The sequence below is a fragment of the Rhinoderma darwinii genome, chromosome 1, assembly GCF_050947455.1.
Source record: "Rhinoderma darwinii isolate aRhiDar2 chromosome 1, aRhiDar2.hap1, whole genome shotgun sequence".
In the NCBI taxonomy this organism is placed as follows: domain Eukaryota; kingdom Metazoa; phylum Chordata; class Amphibia; order Anura; family Rhinodermatidae; genus Rhinoderma; species Rhinoderma darwinii.
The window spans coordinates 93620688-93640674 of NC_134687.1; the positions used below are offsets into that span (position 1 = coordinate 93620688).

The following is a 19987-nucleotide window of genomic DNA, read 5'->3' on the forward strand; positions in this document are numbered from 1 at the left end:
TAAACTCGGGATCTACCTAAGCATTACCTAATAAGGTACCGTATTTTTTGGACTATTAGACGCACTTTTTGTCCTGTGCTGTAATCTTCTTGTGCGTTTAATAGTTGGAATGCAGGGAGCTGCCAGTGTATGAAGAAGCAATAGACTGAACGCTGTGATTCAAAGGCCTTGCAGTGCACTGTTATGGAAGAAGCATGTCCTGTACTGTGTGTAAAGAATCTCTGTGTTATCTGCTTACTGAACAGTCATGTCTTAGGCCTCGTTTACACGAGCGTGATTTACGTGCGTGCGACGCGCGTGCTTTTGACGCGTGTCATACGCACCTATGTAAGTCTATGGGGCCGTGCAGACAGTCCGTGAATTTTGTGCAACGTGAGTCCGTTGCAAAAAACTCACGACATGTTCTATATTTGTGCGCTGTTTGCGCATCACGCACCCATTGAAGTCAATGGTTGCGTGAAAACCACGCATGTCACACGGAAGCACTTCCGTGCGAACAGCGTGATTCGCGCAACAGCAGTGAAAAGTATGAAAGAAAACAGAAAAGCACTACGTGCTTTTCTGTTTACAAACATCCAAACGGAGTGTCATAATGATGGCGACTGCGCGAAAAGCACGCAGCCGCGCATCATATGCTGAGGCCACATGGAGCTGTTAAGTGCCTCTTGCGCACGCAAAACACCGCGTTTTTTGTGTGCGCCAAACGCACACGCTTGTGTAAACCAGGCCTAAGGCTTCATTCACATCTGCCTAGGGCTCGGTTCCGACATTCCGTCTGAGCTTTCCGTCGGAACGGAGCCCTGACAGACACAAACGAAAACCATAAGTTTCCGTCTCCATCACCATTGATTTCAATGGTGACGGATCCGGTGCCAACGGTTTCCGAAGGGTTTCTTCAGTTTTGACGGAATCAATACCGTAATCGACTATGCTATTGATTCTGTCAAAATGACGGAATTCCTATGGTTTCCGTTTGTGTCTGTCAGGGCTCCATTCCAACGGAAAGCTCAGATGGAACGTCAGAACGGAGCCCTAGCGCAGGTGTGAACTAAGCCTAACTGACACACTTCTGTGAAATCTGTCTGTTCAGTGAGCAAACACAGCACAGTAAATCTGTGTAGGTACTGATCTGCAAGGACCTTCTAGCCACACACCCCCCTGAGCAGATTAGTCATCATTAACCCCTGCCTCTCCAAATTTTTGATATCTAGTGAGTTCAGGGGAGGGGGAGGGCTCTGAAGGTGAAAATATGTTGTATCACTGGCATTGTATATGGGCACTGTGTCTGGCATTGGGGTGGAGCACTGTGGCTGGCATTGAGATGAAGCATTGTGGCTGGCATTGTATTGGAGAACTGTGGTTGGCATTGTGGTGGGGCACTATATATGGCAATGTAGTAGGGCACTGTGGCTGGCATTGTGATCGGGCACTGTGGCTGGCATTGTGGTGGAGAACTGTGGCTGGCATTGTGGTGCACTGTGGGTGGCATTGTATTGTGGCCCTGTGGGTGGCAATGTGGTGGCGTACTGTGCCTGGACTTGTATTGCATCACTGTGGCTGGCATTGTAATAGGGCACTGTGACAGGCATTATTGTGGGGTAATGTGGCAGGCATTGTGGAGGGGCACTGTGGCTGGCATTGTGGTGGGGCACTGTGGCTGGCATTGTGGTTGGGCACTGTGGTACTTGTATCGGTACCATATAGACTGAATATTACCAATAGAAAATGTATAGTAAAAGAAAAAACGTTTTCTCCTCTTTTGTGCTTTAAATTAAGGGTGCTTCTTATGGTAAAATGCGTCAAATGCATCCTATATTCCAAAAAATGCATTATTGAAAATAGGTTTTCTAAACCCAAAATCCCCTAAACTACATTCAAAATCTGAACATTTTGAATTGACTGCAGTTAATCCCATTGCCTTACTGTCCAACTCTGTAAGAAAGAGATATGAGGAGTTGTTTGGTCGGAGCACTTTAATTATGTGTTGCCATAATAATCTTCCATTTTAATCTATAACATTTTAACATTTATTTACTAGAACGTTTTTTTAATTCAATTTGGGTAGAAACGTGACTGATCACTATGGCCAATAAGTTTACTTTTTGTTTGCCCCTTTATTGAAAAAAAAGGCCCATTATTAAAAAAAAAAAAAAAAAAAGACATAGATATTAGTGATAATAACAAACCTAATTTACAGAAAGAAAGACAGATATTTTTGCACAAATGTTAACAGCAGTTATTTTCCAGGACAGCTTTGCTAGAAATATAACTTCTGAAAGGTTGTTGAATGCAAAAACATATACATATTAATATTCATGTGATTATGACACCAGGCCTATGAACACACAAACTTGGGACTTGGACAGAAGGGCCATGGAGTTGAATAGTGTGTTAAAAGTAAGAAAAAATGCATCAAAATATTGACTTTTATCTTGAGGACTGACAGGAAAATAGATTGGCCTGTATTGATTTTGTTTTTTTCATGACATCCGTATATCCAACACTTTGTGAAGTTCATTTAGAGTAAACCATGACAATAAAGACGGATATCTATGTCCAACAGTTTTGCTAGCGAAGAACGGTTCTATTCAAACAAATAACACATATTTGGTTAATCCGTTATCATATTAAAGAGTTGTTCTATTAGCACAACCCCCATCAATATGTCCTATTACTATAAATAAGTAACATATTACTCAGCACTGTACACAAAACTTAACCCCGCCCCAGAGGAACCTATAATCTGCTACAATGACAAAAAGAGAAGAATTTATTGGGTCTCATGTATTAAAACTAGTGTAGGCAAGAACTGGGGGTGCTGTCCATAGAAACCACTATTACTGCTTTCATTTTCAGACCTGCTTTGGAAACAAAAGCTGCATTCTAATAGGTTGCCATGGGCAACACCTCCACTGTGTCTGCACTTGTTTTCATACATTACATATAGCCTAATAAATGTATTACAAAATATAAGCAGACATACCCAGGTACGTGAGGTGGGGTATACTAACATTATATATATGATGTCCTGGAGGGAATCAGACTCATGACCCATCGATTCATTATTAGCCACTCTCTAATATATTGATATTTCTGACTTGCCTAAAGATCAACTTACTGCTTCTACTTGTCTACCGCTGCTTAATAGTAATAGTGAAAATGATACTATATTAAGGAACCGCTAATATTGCAAGCCCCTAATATGTTATCAAGCCGTTGTATCAGTTCTTATCGCAGGTGCCGCATTACCATTTCCAGTATATAGGTATGCTACGAATACTGCGCTCATGTTCATTTTTTTACCTCTGTATATCAATTCGCTGTGGAAAAGATCACCTCTCAGTCTGCATATGGTACTTATTTGGAAACGTCTATTCCCAAAGCTCTGCAGAACAGGGGTGAACTGAACCAGATGTGTCAGGAAAGGACGATCAAATGAAAAGCAAATAGATTTTCTTCTTTGATATGTCCAGTACATCTTGTTTGGATAGGTTTTGTGAATGGCAGACAATTCCATAAAAGGTGAGCTACATTTCTCCTAACATCTCATATTGGAAGCATCTGCTAGACAGAGAATTCTGAGCCAAATCCTTTCCTTATTGCAAGTTGCTTTTTGTCAAGGTATGTTTGCAATAGAAATATTCATATGAAGTGAATTCTGACTTGGCCTGTGTGCGAGAAAAGTATTTTCTACTCTGAGACTAAGAAGACCCATCTGACTGTCTAAAACCAGTTATGGATTGTAGCTCTGACGGACCTGGCAACATGCCATGAAGATATTTATTCTGCTACAGTGTCATACCACACATAATCTTCTTTACATTAGGATATGGACATTTTATATGGTGCAGACACTAAGACCTTTCTTTTATTTACTTTGCTAAACTGTTAACTTATCATAAGACTGTAGATTGCAATAAACAAGAGTCCTGTGAACTCTACAATAATGTTATGTGTAGAACTATATCCCCATTTGTATAATGTCAAATACACAGATCTAGATTACTATTAAAACGACAATTACAATTGAAGGATTGCAAAGCCCAAAAATAATGTCTAACATTTTGTGAACAAAGCAAACAAATGGATATACCCAACTAGTGATCTATCTATATCTATCTATCTATCTATCTATCTATCTATCTATCTATCTATCTATCTATCTATCTATCTGTCTGTCTGTCTGTCTGTCTGTCTGTCTGTCTGTCTGTCTGTCTATCTCATATCTATCTATCTCATATCTATTTATCTCATATCTATCTATCTATCTATCTATCTATCTATCTATCTATCTATCTATCTATCTATCTATCTATCTATCTATCTATCTATCTATCTATCTATCTATCTATCTATCTATCCAGCCATCCATCCATCTATCTCATATCTATCTATCTCATATCTATTTATCTCATATCTATCTATCTCATATCTATCTATCTATCTATCTATCTATCTATCTATCTATCTATCTATCTATCTATCTATCTATCTATCTATCTCATATCTATTTATCTCATATCTATTTATCTCATATCTATCTATCTATCTATCTATCTATCTATCTATCTATCTATCTATCTATCTATCTATCTATCTATCTATCTATCTATCTATCTATCTATCTATCTCAATCTCATATCTATCTATCTCATATCTATCTATCTCATATCTATCTATCTATCCATCTATCTATCCATCCATCCATCCATCTATCTATCTATCTATCTATCTATCTATCTATCTATCTATCTATCTATCTATCTATCTATCTATCTATCTATCTATCTATCTATCTATCTATCTATCTATCTATCTCATATCTATCTATCTCATATCTATTTATCTCATATCTATTTATCTCATATCTATCTATCTATCTATCTATCTATCTATCTATCTATCTATCTATCTATCTATCTATCTATCTATCTATCTCATATCTATCTATCTCATATCTATATATCTATCTCATATCTATCTATCTATCTATCTATCTATCTATCTATCTATCTATCTATCTATCTATCTATCTATCTATCTATCTATCTATCTATCTATCTATCTATCTATCTATCTATCTCATATCTATTTATCTCATATCTATCTATCTCATATCTATCTATCTCATATCTATCTATCTATCTATCTATCTATCTATCTATCTATCTATCTATCTATCTATCTATCTATCTATCTATCTATCTATCTATCTATCTCATATCCATCTATCTCATATCTATCTATCTCATATCTATCTATCAATTCAATTCAATTCAATTCAATTCAAAGAAGCTTTATTGGCAGGACCAAATACATATTAGCATTGCCAAAGCAAGTAAGAAGTAAGGGAATGAGGGATAGGGACTGAGGGATTGGGGGATAGGGACATATCTAGGGTCGGGGCTATACAAGTCCATGGCGTATCATGTCTCTCTCAGTTTATGGCATGCAGTGACATATTGTGCCGCTGTGCCCACTGTGGTTTCCTCTTCACCCAGCAGGATGTAGAGTTTCTCTTGCTCTTCCATGGAGCTGAAGTCCGGTAAGAGATCAGAGAGTCTCCTGAAGTGAGTGTCCCTCACTGCTGAGTATTTGGAGCAGTGTAGCAGGAAGTGGGTCTCATCCTCCACGGCCTCCTGGTCGCACTGTTGGCACAGTCGGCTCTCCCTGGGCTTGTAGGTCTGTCTGTGGCGCCCGGATTCGATGAGCAGGTTGTGGGCGCTCAGTCTGTAGCGGCTCAGGATCTGTCTGTCTCTGGGGTTTGGCAGTTTCTCCAGATATGGCGCCAGTTTATATTCCCGCTGTAGACTCCGGTATATTGTCAGTTTCTGGGATGTCTTTATGTCGTTTCTCCAGTCACTGATATATTCCTCTTGGCCTTTGTTTATTGTCTTCTTGATTTCGGCTTTTGTGAGGCCGCGCTGGGTGACATTTTCTTCAGGCCGGGTCAGGGTGAGATGTTCTGGGGGGCCTGGTTTACCTGGGACCCCTTGGTGTAACAGGGCTTTATGGTGATAGGAACTTTGCCTGCTGCTGTGTAGATGGGCCCAGAATGATAGCGCCCTCTTCTGGATTGTGAGGTGTAGTGGGAATCTGCCCAGTTCTGCCCGACAGGCACTATTTGAGGTGCTCCGATGGACTTGGAGAAGTCATATCTATATATCTATATATCTATCTCATATCTATCTATCTATCTATCTATCTATCTATCTATCTATCTATCTATCTATCCATCCATCCATCCATCCATCTATCTATCTATCTATCTATCTATCTATCTATCTATCTATCTATCTATCTATCTATCTATCTCATATCTATCTATCTCATATCTATCTATCTCATATCTATCTATCTCATATCTATCTATCTCATATCTATCTATCTCATATCTATCTATCTCATATCTATCTATCTCATATCTATCTATCTCACTATCTATCTATCTCATATCTATCTATCTATCTATCTATCTATCTATCTATCTATCTATCTATCTATCTATCTATCTATCTATCTATCTATCTCATATCTATTTATCTCATATCCATCTATCTCATATCTATCTATCTCATATCTATCTATCTCATATCTATCTATCTCATATCTATATATCTATCTCATATCTATCTATCTATCTATCTATCTATCTATCTATCTATCTATCTATCTATCTATCTATCTATCTATCTATCTCATATCTATCTATCTCATATCTATCTATCTATCTATCTATCTATCTATCTATCTATCTATCTATCTATCTATCTATCTATCTATCTATCTCATATCTATCTATCTCATATCTATCTATCTCATATCTATCTATCTCATATCTATCTATCTCATATCTATCTATCTCATATCTATCTATCTCATATCTATCTATCTCATATCTATCTATCTCAATTCAATTCAATTCAATTCAAAGAAGCTTTATTGGCAGGACCAAATACATATTAGCATTGCCAAAGCAAGTAAGAAGTAAGGGAATGAGGGATAGGGACTGAGGGATTGGGGGATAGGGACATATCTAGGGTCGGGGTTATACAAGTCCATGGCATATCATGTCTCTCTCAGTTTATGGCATGCAGTGACATATTGTGCCGCTGTGCCCACTGTGGTTTCCTCTTCACCCAGCAGGATGTAGAGTTTCTCTTGCTCTTCCATGGAGCTGAAGTCCGGTAAGAGATCAGAGAGTCTCCTGAAGTGAGTGTCCCTCACTGCTGAGTATTTGGAGCAGTGTAGCAGGAAGTGGGCCTCATCCTCCACGGCCTCCTGGTCGCACTGTTGGCACAGTCGGCTCTCCCTGGGCTTGTAGTTCTGTCTGTGGCGCCCGGATTCGATGAGCAGGTTGTGGGCGCTCAGTCTGTAGCGGCTCAGGATCTGTCTGTCTCTGGGGTTTGGCAGTTTCTCCAGATATGGCGCCAGTTTATATTCCCGCTGTAGACTCCGGTATATTGTCAGTTTCTGGGATGTCTTTATGTCGTTCCTCCAGTCACTGATATATTCCTCTTGGCCTTTGTTTATTGTCTTCTTGATTTCGGCTTTTGTGAGGCCGCGCTGGGTGACATTTTCTTCAGGCCGGGTCAGGGTGAGATGTTCTGGGGGGCCTGGTTTACCTGGGACCCCTTGGTGTAACAGGGCTTTATGGTGATAGGAACTTTGCCTGCTGCTGTGTAGATGGGCCCAGAATGATAGCGCCCTCTTCTGGATTGTGAGGTGTAGTGGGAATCTGCCCAGTTCTGCCCGGCAGGCACTATTTGAGGTGCTCCGATGGACTTGGAGAAGGTGTTTGCAGAATTCTAGGTGGAAGATTTCTGTTGGGCTGGAATCCCACCTTGAACAGTCTGGGTATGTGTCCGGACCCCAGACTTCACTGGCATACAGGAGGATTGGGGAGATGATGGAGTCAAAGATTTTCAGCCAGACCGTCACTGGTGGTTTGAGATGATAGAGTTTTCGTCTGATGGCATAGAAGGTTTTGCACGCCTTGTCTTTCAGAATCTCTATGGCTTGTTTAAAGCTTCCTGATTGGTTGATTTCTAGGCCCAGGTAAGTGTACCTGTCGGTCGCTGTGATTGTGGCGTTATTTAGTGTGAAGGTCGGGTGCCTGGGGGATTTTGAGTTTCTCTTCTGGAACACCATGATGTTGGTTTTCTTGGCATTGATGGGTAGTGCCCACGTGGAGCTGAATTTTTCTAGGATTTGCAGGTTGTCTTGGAGACCTTTCTCGGTTGGTGATAGTAACAGAAGGTCATCTGCATACAGCAGGAATTTCACCTGGGTGTCATGGAGGGCGAGACCTGGTGCTGAGGAGGATTCCAGAGCTGTGGCCAGTTCATTGATGTAGATGTTGAAGAGCGTTGGACTGAGGCTGCAGCCTTGTCTGACTCCTCGGCTCTGCTGGAAATCAGCCGTTCTTCTCCCGTTCACCTTCACGCTGCATCTGTTCTCTGTGTAGGAGCTTCTGATGACGTCATAGGTTTTACCTCCTATTCCGCTCTCCAGCAGTTTCAGGAATAGGCCCGGGTGCCACACTGAGTCAAAGGCCTTCTTAAAGTCCACAAAACAGGCGTAAATCTTCCCATGCTTTGTATTGTGGACGTGGCTCTTGATGAGGCTGCGCAGGGTGTAGATGTGGTCAGTGGTGCGGTGGTTTGGCATGAACCCAGCTTGGCTTTGGTGGAGGACATTGTGCTGGGAGAGGAAGCTGAGGATTCTCTTATTCAGGATGCTGCTGAACAGTTTCCCCAGGTTGCTGCTGACACATATCCCTCGGTAGTTGGCCGGGTCGTACCTGTCCCCACTCTTGTGGATTGGTGTTATAAGGCCTTGGTTCCAGATTTGCGGGAAGTAGCCGGCACTCAGCACTATATTAAATAGTTTGACTATTGCGGCCTGTATTTCTGGCGGGCTGTGTTTTATCATTTCTGGTGAGATTCTGTCTAGGCCGCTGGATTTTTTACACCTTATGTCTGAGGTTCTCTCTGTTACTTCTTGCAGTGTTATTGGTGTATCCAGGGGGTTTTGAGAATCTTTAAGTGTTTCCTCCATCGCCTTCAATTTTGATATTATTTGTTTTTGTTCTTGGCTTTGTTCTTCTTTCGGGATATCTTTGTAGAGGTCCCTGAAATATTGGAGCCAGATGTTGCCATTTTGAATATGAAGGTTGTTTTTCTTGCAATTTTTGCCCATGTGTTTCCATAATTCCCAGAACGAGTTGTCATGGAGGGCATCTTGGAGTTGGGTAAGTTTGGTGGAGATGTGCCTTTGTTTTTTCTTTCGGAGGATGGTCTTGTATTGCCTCTGTATGTTGCTGTAGGCCTCCTTCAGACCGGTGTTGTTTGGGTCTCGGTGCTTCTTATTTGAGGCATTTCTTAGGGTCTTCCGTACTTCTTTGCACTCACGGTCAAACCAACCGTTAGGATGTATTTCTTGTGGCCTCTTGTAGTCACATCTTTTCAGGTCAGACTTCTCTGCCATGGTATAGAATATATTATTGAGGTCATTTACGGCCTGATTGACCCCTCCTGGGCTTGTCTCATACACCTTGTTGTAGAGGTTGTGAAGCATCTCCTGCACTTCTGGTCTGTTCATTGTCTCTTTATATTTTATAGTTGACGTTTTGGACCATTTATAAGATGGGGGCAGGTTGAAGAGGCCGGTTTGATGTGGTTTTTGTGCAGATGGTTTGGTTGTGGATTTGATGTATAGAAGTAATTGGTTGTGATCTGACAGGTGCGTTTGTGGAGTGACTATGAGTGCGCCAATGTTTGCGGGGTCCATGTCCGTGATGGCATAGTCTACTACACTGCTGCCTACATGGGAGTTTAGTGTATACCTTCCTAAAGAGTCTCCCTTGGTGCGGCCATTCAGTATGTGGAGTCCTAAGCTTCGACATAGATTCAGTAGTTTTTTCCCGCTTTTGTTGACGGTGCTGTCATAGCTGTTTCTCTCTTTCTGTAGGGAGTTATGACAGTCGGCCTCTGCTCCAAAGATGAAGATATTTCCATCATTGGTCAGGTAGTCTTTATCTCTCCCCGTTCTTGCATTGAGGTCTCCGTAGATGAGAACGCTGCCCAGGGTCTGGAAATGGGCGGCTTCCCTTTGTATAATCTCAAAGCTGTCTGGGTTGGAGTACGGGGACTCTGGCGGTGCGATGTACGTTGCGCAGAGATACATGTCAGACTGAGAGGTGAGGATGGAGCTGCCTATTCTTATCCAGATGTGGCTGTCTCCTCGCTTCACGGCTTTGATCTGCTCATGGAGCTCCTCCTTGTACCAGACTAATATTCCTCCTGAACACCGACCCTGCTTGATGTGTTTATTTTTCAGGGCGGGGACAGAGATTTCCCTGTATCCAGTGGGCACCAGGGACTCATTCTCTGTCCTAGTCCATGTTTCCAGGAGGATTTGTATATCGATATTTTTCAGTCTTTGGATGAAGTCTGGATCGTTAATTTTGCATCCAAAGGCTGAGGCGTTGAGGCCTTGAATATTCCAGCTGCTGATTATAAAGGACGTCATTGTGTGTCCATATACCTTGTAATGAGCGGCGCTGTGTAGGACGGGCTGGAGATGTGACTGTTGGATGTGTTGTAGATGTTCTCGTGTTGTACAGTCACATTAGTTTTTTACATAGAGTGCTGAGCAGGGTCTTTATCATCTCCATGTCTCTGCTCTGCGTGTCTCTGTGTGAGGCAGGGGGTTTCCTCCATGTCTCTGCTCTGTGTGTCTCTGTGTGAGGCAGGGGGTTTCCTCCATGTCTCTGCTCTGTGTGTCTCTGTGTGAGGCAGGGGGTTTCCTCCATGTCTCTGCTCTGCGTGTCTCTGTGTGAGGCAGGGGGTTTTCTCCATGGCTTTTGCCTCTGTTGGTCTGACCTTGGGTAAAGGGGTTTTTCTCCTGGGTGTAGTGAGGTGTGTGGAGTTTGAGGTCTTTTCATTGTTAGTGATGTCTCCATGTTTTGGCTTTGGGTGGTGTGGGGTCCAGGTCTGGGGGGTCTGTTCAGCACAATGTCTTTCAGTTCTTTGGCCAGAAGGCTGACCCCTCGTTTGTTGAGGTGTTTGTCATCATACAGGTGGTGCTGCTCTATGGAGGGGTGTTGTGCCAGGCTGATGTTTGACATTGAGCTGATGTTCGCTGCCAGCTCTGTGTTGATGGCCTGGGTGATCTCGTTGGGTACATCTTTTCTTGGGAGCACGGATGATATAATTATTTTACTGTCAGGGAACTTTTGTTGTGCCGTCTTTGCTAGTTGGGTCAGTTGTTCTGCAATCTGCTGTTGCTGGTCTTGGAGGTTGTTTGTACCCGTGTGTATAATGAGATGGTTTGGATTGGTAAAATGTGGGTTATTGATGACTGATGTGACTTGTTGGATAGTTGCACAGTGAATTTTACTGACCCTTTTTCCTGGGAAGAGTCGCCGTGAATTAAGGTATTTGCCATTTGAGTCAATTATTAGGACAGTATCAGGACATTGTGACTTGCGGGTGGCTTGTCTGATGCTTGTGTCCTGGGTCCTGCTTGGTGGTGTTATGTGGTGCTGCTGTGGTTCTGTGCTGGAGGATTGGTTGGCGGTCGGCTTTGTACCCACTTGTATCGCTCTGTTTTCTCCTAGTTTGTTTTCATTAATTTCAGGAATATTTATTGGGTTTGGGTGATTTGATGTACTAGCGCCCTGGTCATTGGCAGTCCTTATGTCAGCGCTCTCCCTTGCTCCTAGACTTTGTGTTTGTGGTTTTAGATTTTCTATCTCTAATCTGAGCTTTGTATTTTCTTGTTGCAGCTCTCGGAGTATACATTGTATTTCCTGCAGAGCTGATGCATGTTCACACTTCAGTTTGTTTATCTCTTTAATTACTTGGTCATTTGTGTTTTTGTCACCGAGATTTCTTTGAAGTTCTTCTTTGAATTGTACAAAGTCTCTTTCTAATTGAGATAAACAGTCTCTGAGGGTGTCGGGTGAGGGGTGTGGGACATTGGGACATGGGGCAGCGGGGGTGTCGCTGGAGATTGTCTCTGTATGTCCATCTCTGGTCTGGGTTGCTGGAGTTTGTTGTTCTTTGTAAGTTTGGGCCTGGTCTTTAATATGATGAAAGATTTCTTGGAATTCCTCTAGCTTGTCCTCATTGCCTTGTATGAGAACGTTGCCGTTATTATATAGACTTATGGTAAGTGTAATACTCCCATCATTTCCTGGGTCTTTTATTCTGATCTGTCGGCCCTTATTGATGCCACACTTTGATATGTCCTGATAGTGCTGGCACAGGGCTGTGTGCCAGGCGGAGCGGTGCTCAGTGTAGAATAATACATTTGTTTTCCTCTTGACTTCTTCTTTAGAGGTAAAGTCAGCAAAAAGTGTCTCTGGATTGTGTCTGATTGTGGCATGTTTTACTGCTTTCCTCGCTTGAATGCTCCTCTGCTCTTCGGAGTATGTGATCTCCAAGGTGCCTGACCCCCTGTTGTCTGAATCTTCTATCCCAAACTCCGTCTTATGGACATTTACTTTATTCTGCATTTCTTGTTCTAAGTTGTGATTTTCCATTTTTAGATAAATCCTTATATCTATGGTGTTTTCTCTCTAGTAGGATTGTGTTGGTGTTGCAGGAAGTTCTTACCTTTTGGATGCTCAGTTCTCTGGACTCGGTCAGACTTGATGTTCTCTGCTGCAGTCTGTCCTCTAAGCAAAATTCTTGTTTTTTCTTTCAAATCTTTACATTTCTTATTTTTCATGAAGAACTTTTAGTCCTGCTTCCTACTGTCTTCCATGGAGTCTGTATTATCCAGGTTATGCCTTACAGTTTGCTCATTACAAGGTATATATTGATGTAGACTCAGGAGCTCATGTTCAGTGCTGCTTACTCCTTGGGAGTATCTATCTATCTCATATCTCATCTATCTCATATCTATCTATCTATCTATCTATCTATCTATCTATCTATCTATCTATCTATCTATCTATCTATCTATCTATCTATCTATCTATCTATCTCATATCTATCTATCTCATATCTATCTATCTCATATCTATCTATCTCATATCTATCTATCTCATATCTATCTATCTATCTATCTATTTATCTATCACACATGTATATGACAAAAGACCATAATGTCAAGTTTCGAAAAACCAAAACACAAATCCTTTGCAGACAATTCTTTGGACTGTAGCTTTGTTATAATTTGCACTTTTGGTAATATAATGATGTGGAGTTGCACAGAAGAAACTAACCCTTATTGCCCCTATAAAGGAATGATAGTAAAAATGTCTCTAAATGAAGTTCTGACATTTGCAATCCAGGACTTTGTGAAACTGGTCTTCCGAGCAGCTTGAATGCCATGCACAATGATTATTAAACAATTGACTTTTACTTTCCCTCATATAGAAAAATAAAAAAGCCAACTCTATGTAGTATTCTGAAAAAAGGACTGTATGCCCATTACAAGAAACCTGAGATTTCTTCCCTTATGACATACTAAGGACATCTATTGTCCTTGTGGTTGTCTTAAGTAATATGTACAGTATTAACTAAAACACAAGATAACAAATTAGGGGATGTGCCATGAAATACAGGAGGGGAGGCTTGAAAAATATCTCTACAAATATGGCAGAGCTGAACCGTTTTGAACAACCATTTTTTTGTTAGGAGGGTCCCATCATAATAAGCTGATAACAGGGTGTCCCACGGCTGAATCCCCAATGATCAGTAAAATTCTGTTGGGGGAATCGGTAGCAAATGTTCAATTTCCCTGCAGCGCCACTGCAGGCATAATGAAGCACTACACAATGCCCACTTAAGTAAATGTCTGTGTTTTGCACAGCCATGTCGAAAACTCCTGAGAGAGGCTCTTTGTGGCTGCTCTCCTCTCATAGGGGTCCTGACCAGGGAACTCCTCTCTATTAATTTAGGATTCCCTAACAGGTTACTGTATTAGAAAATGGGTTTTCTAAAGCAGACAAAGCCTTTAACTCAATGATTTGGCATGGTATGTTTAGGAAGTTAGCAGTTAACACAAGATCAGTTCAGCTATGAAAGAGTTAAATTTCATTTTCTTACTTCTACTTCTTAAGCTTCTTATTAAATATTTTGTTATCGCCAAGCCTGACATAACAGCCATTTGCATTGTCAATTAAATATTAATGCTGCACCGCATTAAAGCATTGTAAATATTTTGTTATGCTTTGCACTTAGCATAAAATAGGGTTCAATTTCAGTAAGTACAAAATATTTCTATATACAAACATACTGTATTAAATTACAGTAAATGATAGCTGAAGATAGGGAAAAGCGATTATATTTTAATAGTTAATGTGAACTGTTCGGTCGTTAGGAACAATGCAGAAAGTTAGTAAATACATAAAATGAGCTGGAACTTGGCAGTTTCTGGTTTATGGAAGAATAGGGGGAGTTTATTACCTCTCTAATAATACAGATAATTCAAACATCACTAGGCACATTTAGAGATGTAACAATATTACAGGAACTATATTGAGCCTGTAAACTTTTTAATAAGTATAGTAATAATAAGTATAGTATAGGTTTACCTTTGGATAATCCATCCTGGTATAATATGGGCATGTACAGTAATTCCCTAAAATTTGTTTATTATGAGAGTCAATAAGAAGATGGGATATTATATTAGAGCTGGGCAGCAGCGGGGATACAACGTCCACACAGTAGACTGGCAAGATTGTCAGCAGAATACAGGCCAATGATGATGAGGAGAGCCATTCTGATATATTATACACAGGGTAATTGTTAGCAATGCAATTCTGTAATATATCAGCGTATGTTTTTCCCCCTACTTTTACAACATATATGCAATGCAAACATCCAATCAGGTTGCTGCTTTTATATTCCAACCAGGTTGTAATCTCATTGTAATCTGATTGGTTGCTATGGGTAGAAAGAAACATTACATTAAGAAGTATTTATTAAAAAAAAGTGTGAAAAAGAACAATGGTGCTCTCAATGGACACCAATCAAATTCAAATTTACATTTTTTTTAAAAAAGGTTGCATGGGATTCAGTGGCAGACATATGCAAATAAATAGTCATACAGTTGCGTATGTCTGGCAAGACTCAAATCAAAAATTTCTCCATCTTTAACTGTCTTTTTAATCTAATTTATGAAAACAAAAATGGATTCTAATTTAGATGGACAACCTTCTTAAATCTTTCAGGTTTCTGTGGCAGTTTGTACAACTCTCAGCTTAAAGGAGACAAAACCTTTTTTTAGAAGAGTCCCCTCACGACAAGATGAGCATAGAGTGTTCCACTGCTATTACCCCTAGTGATCGGCGGTAATCTGCATGGAAACCTAACAGCAAGTGTTCAGATTTCCCGCAGCGCCACCGCAGGGTAAATTATGCATTACACAATCGTAGCTGCTTTATGCCCATTTAATTAATACAGAATACTCTCAATCTTCTGGAAATAATATGAGTTATATGTTTGTAATAACTATATAAATATATATATTAGAAAAGGAAATCCACAAAACTTAGTTTCAGAATTTCACACATTTTTACTTTGATAAAAAACATACATATATATAATTTCCCAATAGAGAATGACCTTTGTATAAAATGGCTTTGAAGAAAACAAAAAACTTTATTGGTAAAAAAGAAAAACACTCAATCATGGTTGATAAGTGCTTAGAGATGATAGCTGTAGGCGGCTTGTGGAAGACAGTTTTGGAAAAATAGTCTTTCTTTTTGTCTCAATAGTCTTGTTCCAGGGCCGGGCTGCTTTATCCAGAGATATTAAAAAATAAATTGTGTGTGTGAGGAATCGCGGGTAGTATATGCATAAGATAAATACTACTAGCCAAGCAAAGTAGCAAGAAATACGATGTTGATATTTCATTCTTTATGCATAGAAATGAGCGTCTCTGGTACTGAATGGGAAGTTCCCATGTTGTATTGCTGGAGCTTGTACGACAACCAAGAGTAATAGGTATGATTATAAAAATATAAGAATATGCAACAAAATAAAGAAATAAATTAAAAGTGAATATACCTTTCTCCTTAAAATGAAAAGTTGTAAATATAAATCCGGAGTTCTTTTCTGTCCCTTGTTTATAATTCAATTCATCTAGGAAAGGGGGATATAGCTATAATGGGTGCCAAGGTAGCAGGCTCTGGTACCTGAGGCTCCTCTGCCACATAAAATACACCAGGAATATGGTAGGTAAGCGCCCAGTTACAGATTTTGCATTAGGGCACAAGAGCTTCAAGTTCCCAAAAAACAGATATGACGAAAGCTCAATTTACATGGGCACATTTCAGCCCAGAACGAGCTATAACAAGTTAATTGGCACTCGTTTACAGACCCTTTTACATGGGCTGATGCAAGCTGTATGGGGTTAATTTGATCAATCGGTCTCCATACTCTTTACATGGGGAGATCTGCTGCTGACAATAAATATTTTATAGCAGAGTTTGCTGGGCCCAAATGGAAAATCTGTAACAGGCCCCTCAAACTATCATGCTTAATTTATAGTACTGGTCTTCTCATATGAGGCAATTTCCGGGGCCTGGGTGCAACCGCAACTTCTGGACCCTCTATAGTTACCCGCTGTTTTATAGGCTGCATAAATTAAGTGATCAGCCGACAAAAGAGTATTTGCTCGTTTATTGGCTTATCGCTGCCCTGTTTAAACAGGCAAATAATCTGGAACGAGCGTTCATAAGAATGCTCGTTCGGCCGATTATTGTCCTATTTAAATATTCCTTAAGGCATACATTGCTTTATACTGGTGTTTTTTTTGTTTTGTTTTTTACTAGGGGCTGTGAACAGAGCCTAAGAAATGGGTTTTAGATGGAAAAACCCTTTAATATATTTCAGGCAGAAAAATGTCTAACCATCTTTATCTAGCTGTTATATTAAAATAGAATTGTGGATAAAAATTTCTCTTGGATGACTATTGAATGAAATCCCTGAGTAGTCACAGCAGTCAGAATGCAATAAATGGTAGATTTCGTCCTTGTTAATTAACTGGAAATAAATTATTAACTTGATTTTAAAATAACAGCACTCTGAGCTTGTAAATCATTTTGTCTTTTCTTGACATGATTAATAAGGCCGAGTTCACCTACACTGGCTGACAAACCTGACAAGATGTTCTTGCATATTTATTATCAGAGAACATAGTAAAAAAATCTCATTTCTTACCTATGAAATAGGACAGTAGTATTGCCAGTAGAACCGATATCCCTACGGCGCAGAGTGCAGTACATTTCCAACTACAGTACTTTGAGGACTTTTTGAATTTAAAAGCACTTCTTGATAAGGTGTTCCGAGGAAGTGGTCTGGTGGGAGGAGTATAAACCGTGCCAGAGGCCATTGTGTACCCGGGTGTAGCAGTGCTGAACAGTGGGGTTGTCCCTGTTCCTGTCTTGAATAAAAAATGCCTGCAAAGAAACAAGTGTGAAGATGTTGATCAATATACCTGAATATTCCTTCTTTATAATCTCACCAATACAGCAAATGCAAAAAACTTTCATTCTAAACACTCTTTTTTTACAACAGTAATTATTATATTAACAGGTTTACATTTTACTGTAACTAATGTAGAGTAGAAAAGAAAGGAGAGGTTTATGAGTGTCACCTATAAAATGGAAAAAAACACAGTTAGGGCTCATTCACATGGCAGTATTATATCTCCTCCTTACAACCTTCAAGTTGTAATACAGCACACATAGATTCTATGGAGCCCTAATGTCCCTTAGTATGACAATTTTATACGATGAATACAGAGATTTTCTCAGTTGGATTCATATGGAAGAACTGTGGGATGTTCCATCGGATGCTGTAATATGGAGCGATGTTCCCCTAGAGGCATAACATGGTAATACAGAGCCACACAGTATGCCATACAACAGCACACAGAGTGCCTATGACTTTGTAGTATGGAGTAACAGAGATTTCACGTGCCTCTGTATAGCTACTTGGGATACCTTCACACGTGCCCCTTTAAATCAGTTTTTTAATGTCGTTGTTTAAGCCCCAACCAGGAATGGATTGAAACAAAAGTGAAAAAGAAGAATCTTTCCGCTATAATTCCGCTCCTTTTACTATTCCCACCTGGCATTGGCTTCAAAAATGTCATTAAAAAAATTGCATAAAAATAGCACGTGTAAAATCAACTTGAGTTATAAAGACTGTGTCTTCTATCAAGTTGTTAAGGTGATCAGATGTTTATTAGTTATATTTAGTTACATCTAATATTGAGAAAGCTGGATGGCAACCAACATGCTTGTAAACTGCACAAAGGACTGATCCGACTTTCTCAGGCTCCTGTGCAGCAAATCTGCTTAGTTGTGTAGTGATATGTTCTCACTTTCCATATGACCGAACAAAAACTACTCAGTTCTCAGAAAGGCGTGAGCTACAATGGCAGAAATATTGGTGGTTTCACAGCTTTCCCAGAAACAGACATCGCTGAACAGAATGTTTAACCACTTTACAGAATCCAACGACTCAATTACTCATATTTACCGGCGATCTTCTATTTTAGGGGGAACGTGGTATGATACCATACATATCTCGCATAAGTCTATATGGACAAATGCCTCACAGCAATACTACATTTCCCAACTGCTGCTACACATCTGCTTCAATCACAATATTTCTATCTTTTAAAGATGACTAACTCCTCCCGTTAACCTATTGGGAGATACGGTCTATAGTAACCCAGTTATGTGAGAGGGTTGTATTCTGAAAAACTAAGCAGATTTATTATCTGGGTGACAACATCTGTAAAGCTTACTATATCTCTCAAAACATTTCTAAAAGGGATGTCTGAGCGTTAAAAACAAATAAAACTAGGAGCACTCCAGCGCTGAAGTTCTGGTGGACCCCCATCGGTCTTTGTGTACTTTCTAGGAGCGATGACATGCCATACCGGTATGTGACTGCTGCAGCCAATCAGTGGCCCCAGTGATGATGTCAGTATGTATGGCATGTGACCGCTGAGTCCAGTGATAGGCTGCAGTGTTCACAGGCCAGCACAGTACGTCTTCACTCTCGGAAAGTAAACAGAGATCGGTGGAGGACACCCAAAGCTTTAGGACATTTAGCAGGTGATGTATACGTTCACTTTGATTGCATTGTAATCTTTGCTGTTATCATTGAACACAAGGGACATATCATCAATAAGATCTAATAGTTTATTACTGAATCATTCCATAAGAAAAAGACCCTAGTGGCACAGGGTTACAGTGAGTCCGCTCCAAATGGGGATGTTTTATGCTGGATCACCGAAGCTCATTATTGTGTCAGACCCAGCACCCACCGGGGATCCCCTGGTACTCTGGATCACCAGTGAGGCCCTGGCCACATATATATATATATATCAATACATATATATCAATATATATATCAATATATATATCAATACATATATATATATGTATATATAAAATGAAAGAAAGCAGCACAGTGGTGGTTGCAACTCCTCCTAGGCTCAGGCTACGAGCTCTCAGATTGACCGGAGGTAAGAAGAATTGAGGCAGCACTCCAAAGTTGTGAGTGTAAAAAGGAGGTACGTTTATTCACTCCCCAGGCAACGTTTCGATCCGGCTCACTGGGATCTTTCTCAAGCCTTTAGAAAGCTTGAGAAAGACACCAGTAAGCCGGAAATGTTGCCTGGGGAGTGATTAAACGTATCTCCTTTTTACATTCACAACTTTGGAGTGCTGCCTCAATTTTTTTTACCTTATATATATATAGATTTGTGTATAGTTGTACAGTAGGATTACAAATATTGTAACACCGTTAAACAGATAGCAATATTATTAATTCATATTGTGCACTAGTACACCACTATACAATCTGCACAATAATACAATGTCCCAGTGTCTACTCTCATTAGTTACATAGAAGTTTTTACTGAAAACTAACCTCTCTACATCGCTCTTTCAGCTTCTTCTACAGATTCTTCTGCAGTATGACCTAACACCCTGCTGGCTTCACAA

At 40.2% G+C, this 19987-nt stretch overlaps 1 protein-coding gene across 18 annotated transcripts in view; it reads right to left on the reverse strand.

Moving 5' to 3' along the window:
* TENM3 (teneurin transmembrane protein 3) overlaps window positions 1–19987 on the reverse strand; it is a 1030160-nt gene that overhangs the window by 209115 nt on the left and 801058 nt on the right. For all 18 annotated transcript variants that reach the window (XM_075860221.1, XM_075860218.1, XM_075860216.1 and 15 more), the window contains one exon: window positions 17184–17422. In XM_075860221.1, coding sequence (XP_075716336.1) covers window positions 17184–17422 — 239 coding nt within the window. The remainder of the gene's footprint in view (window positions 1–17183; window positions 17423–19987) is intronic.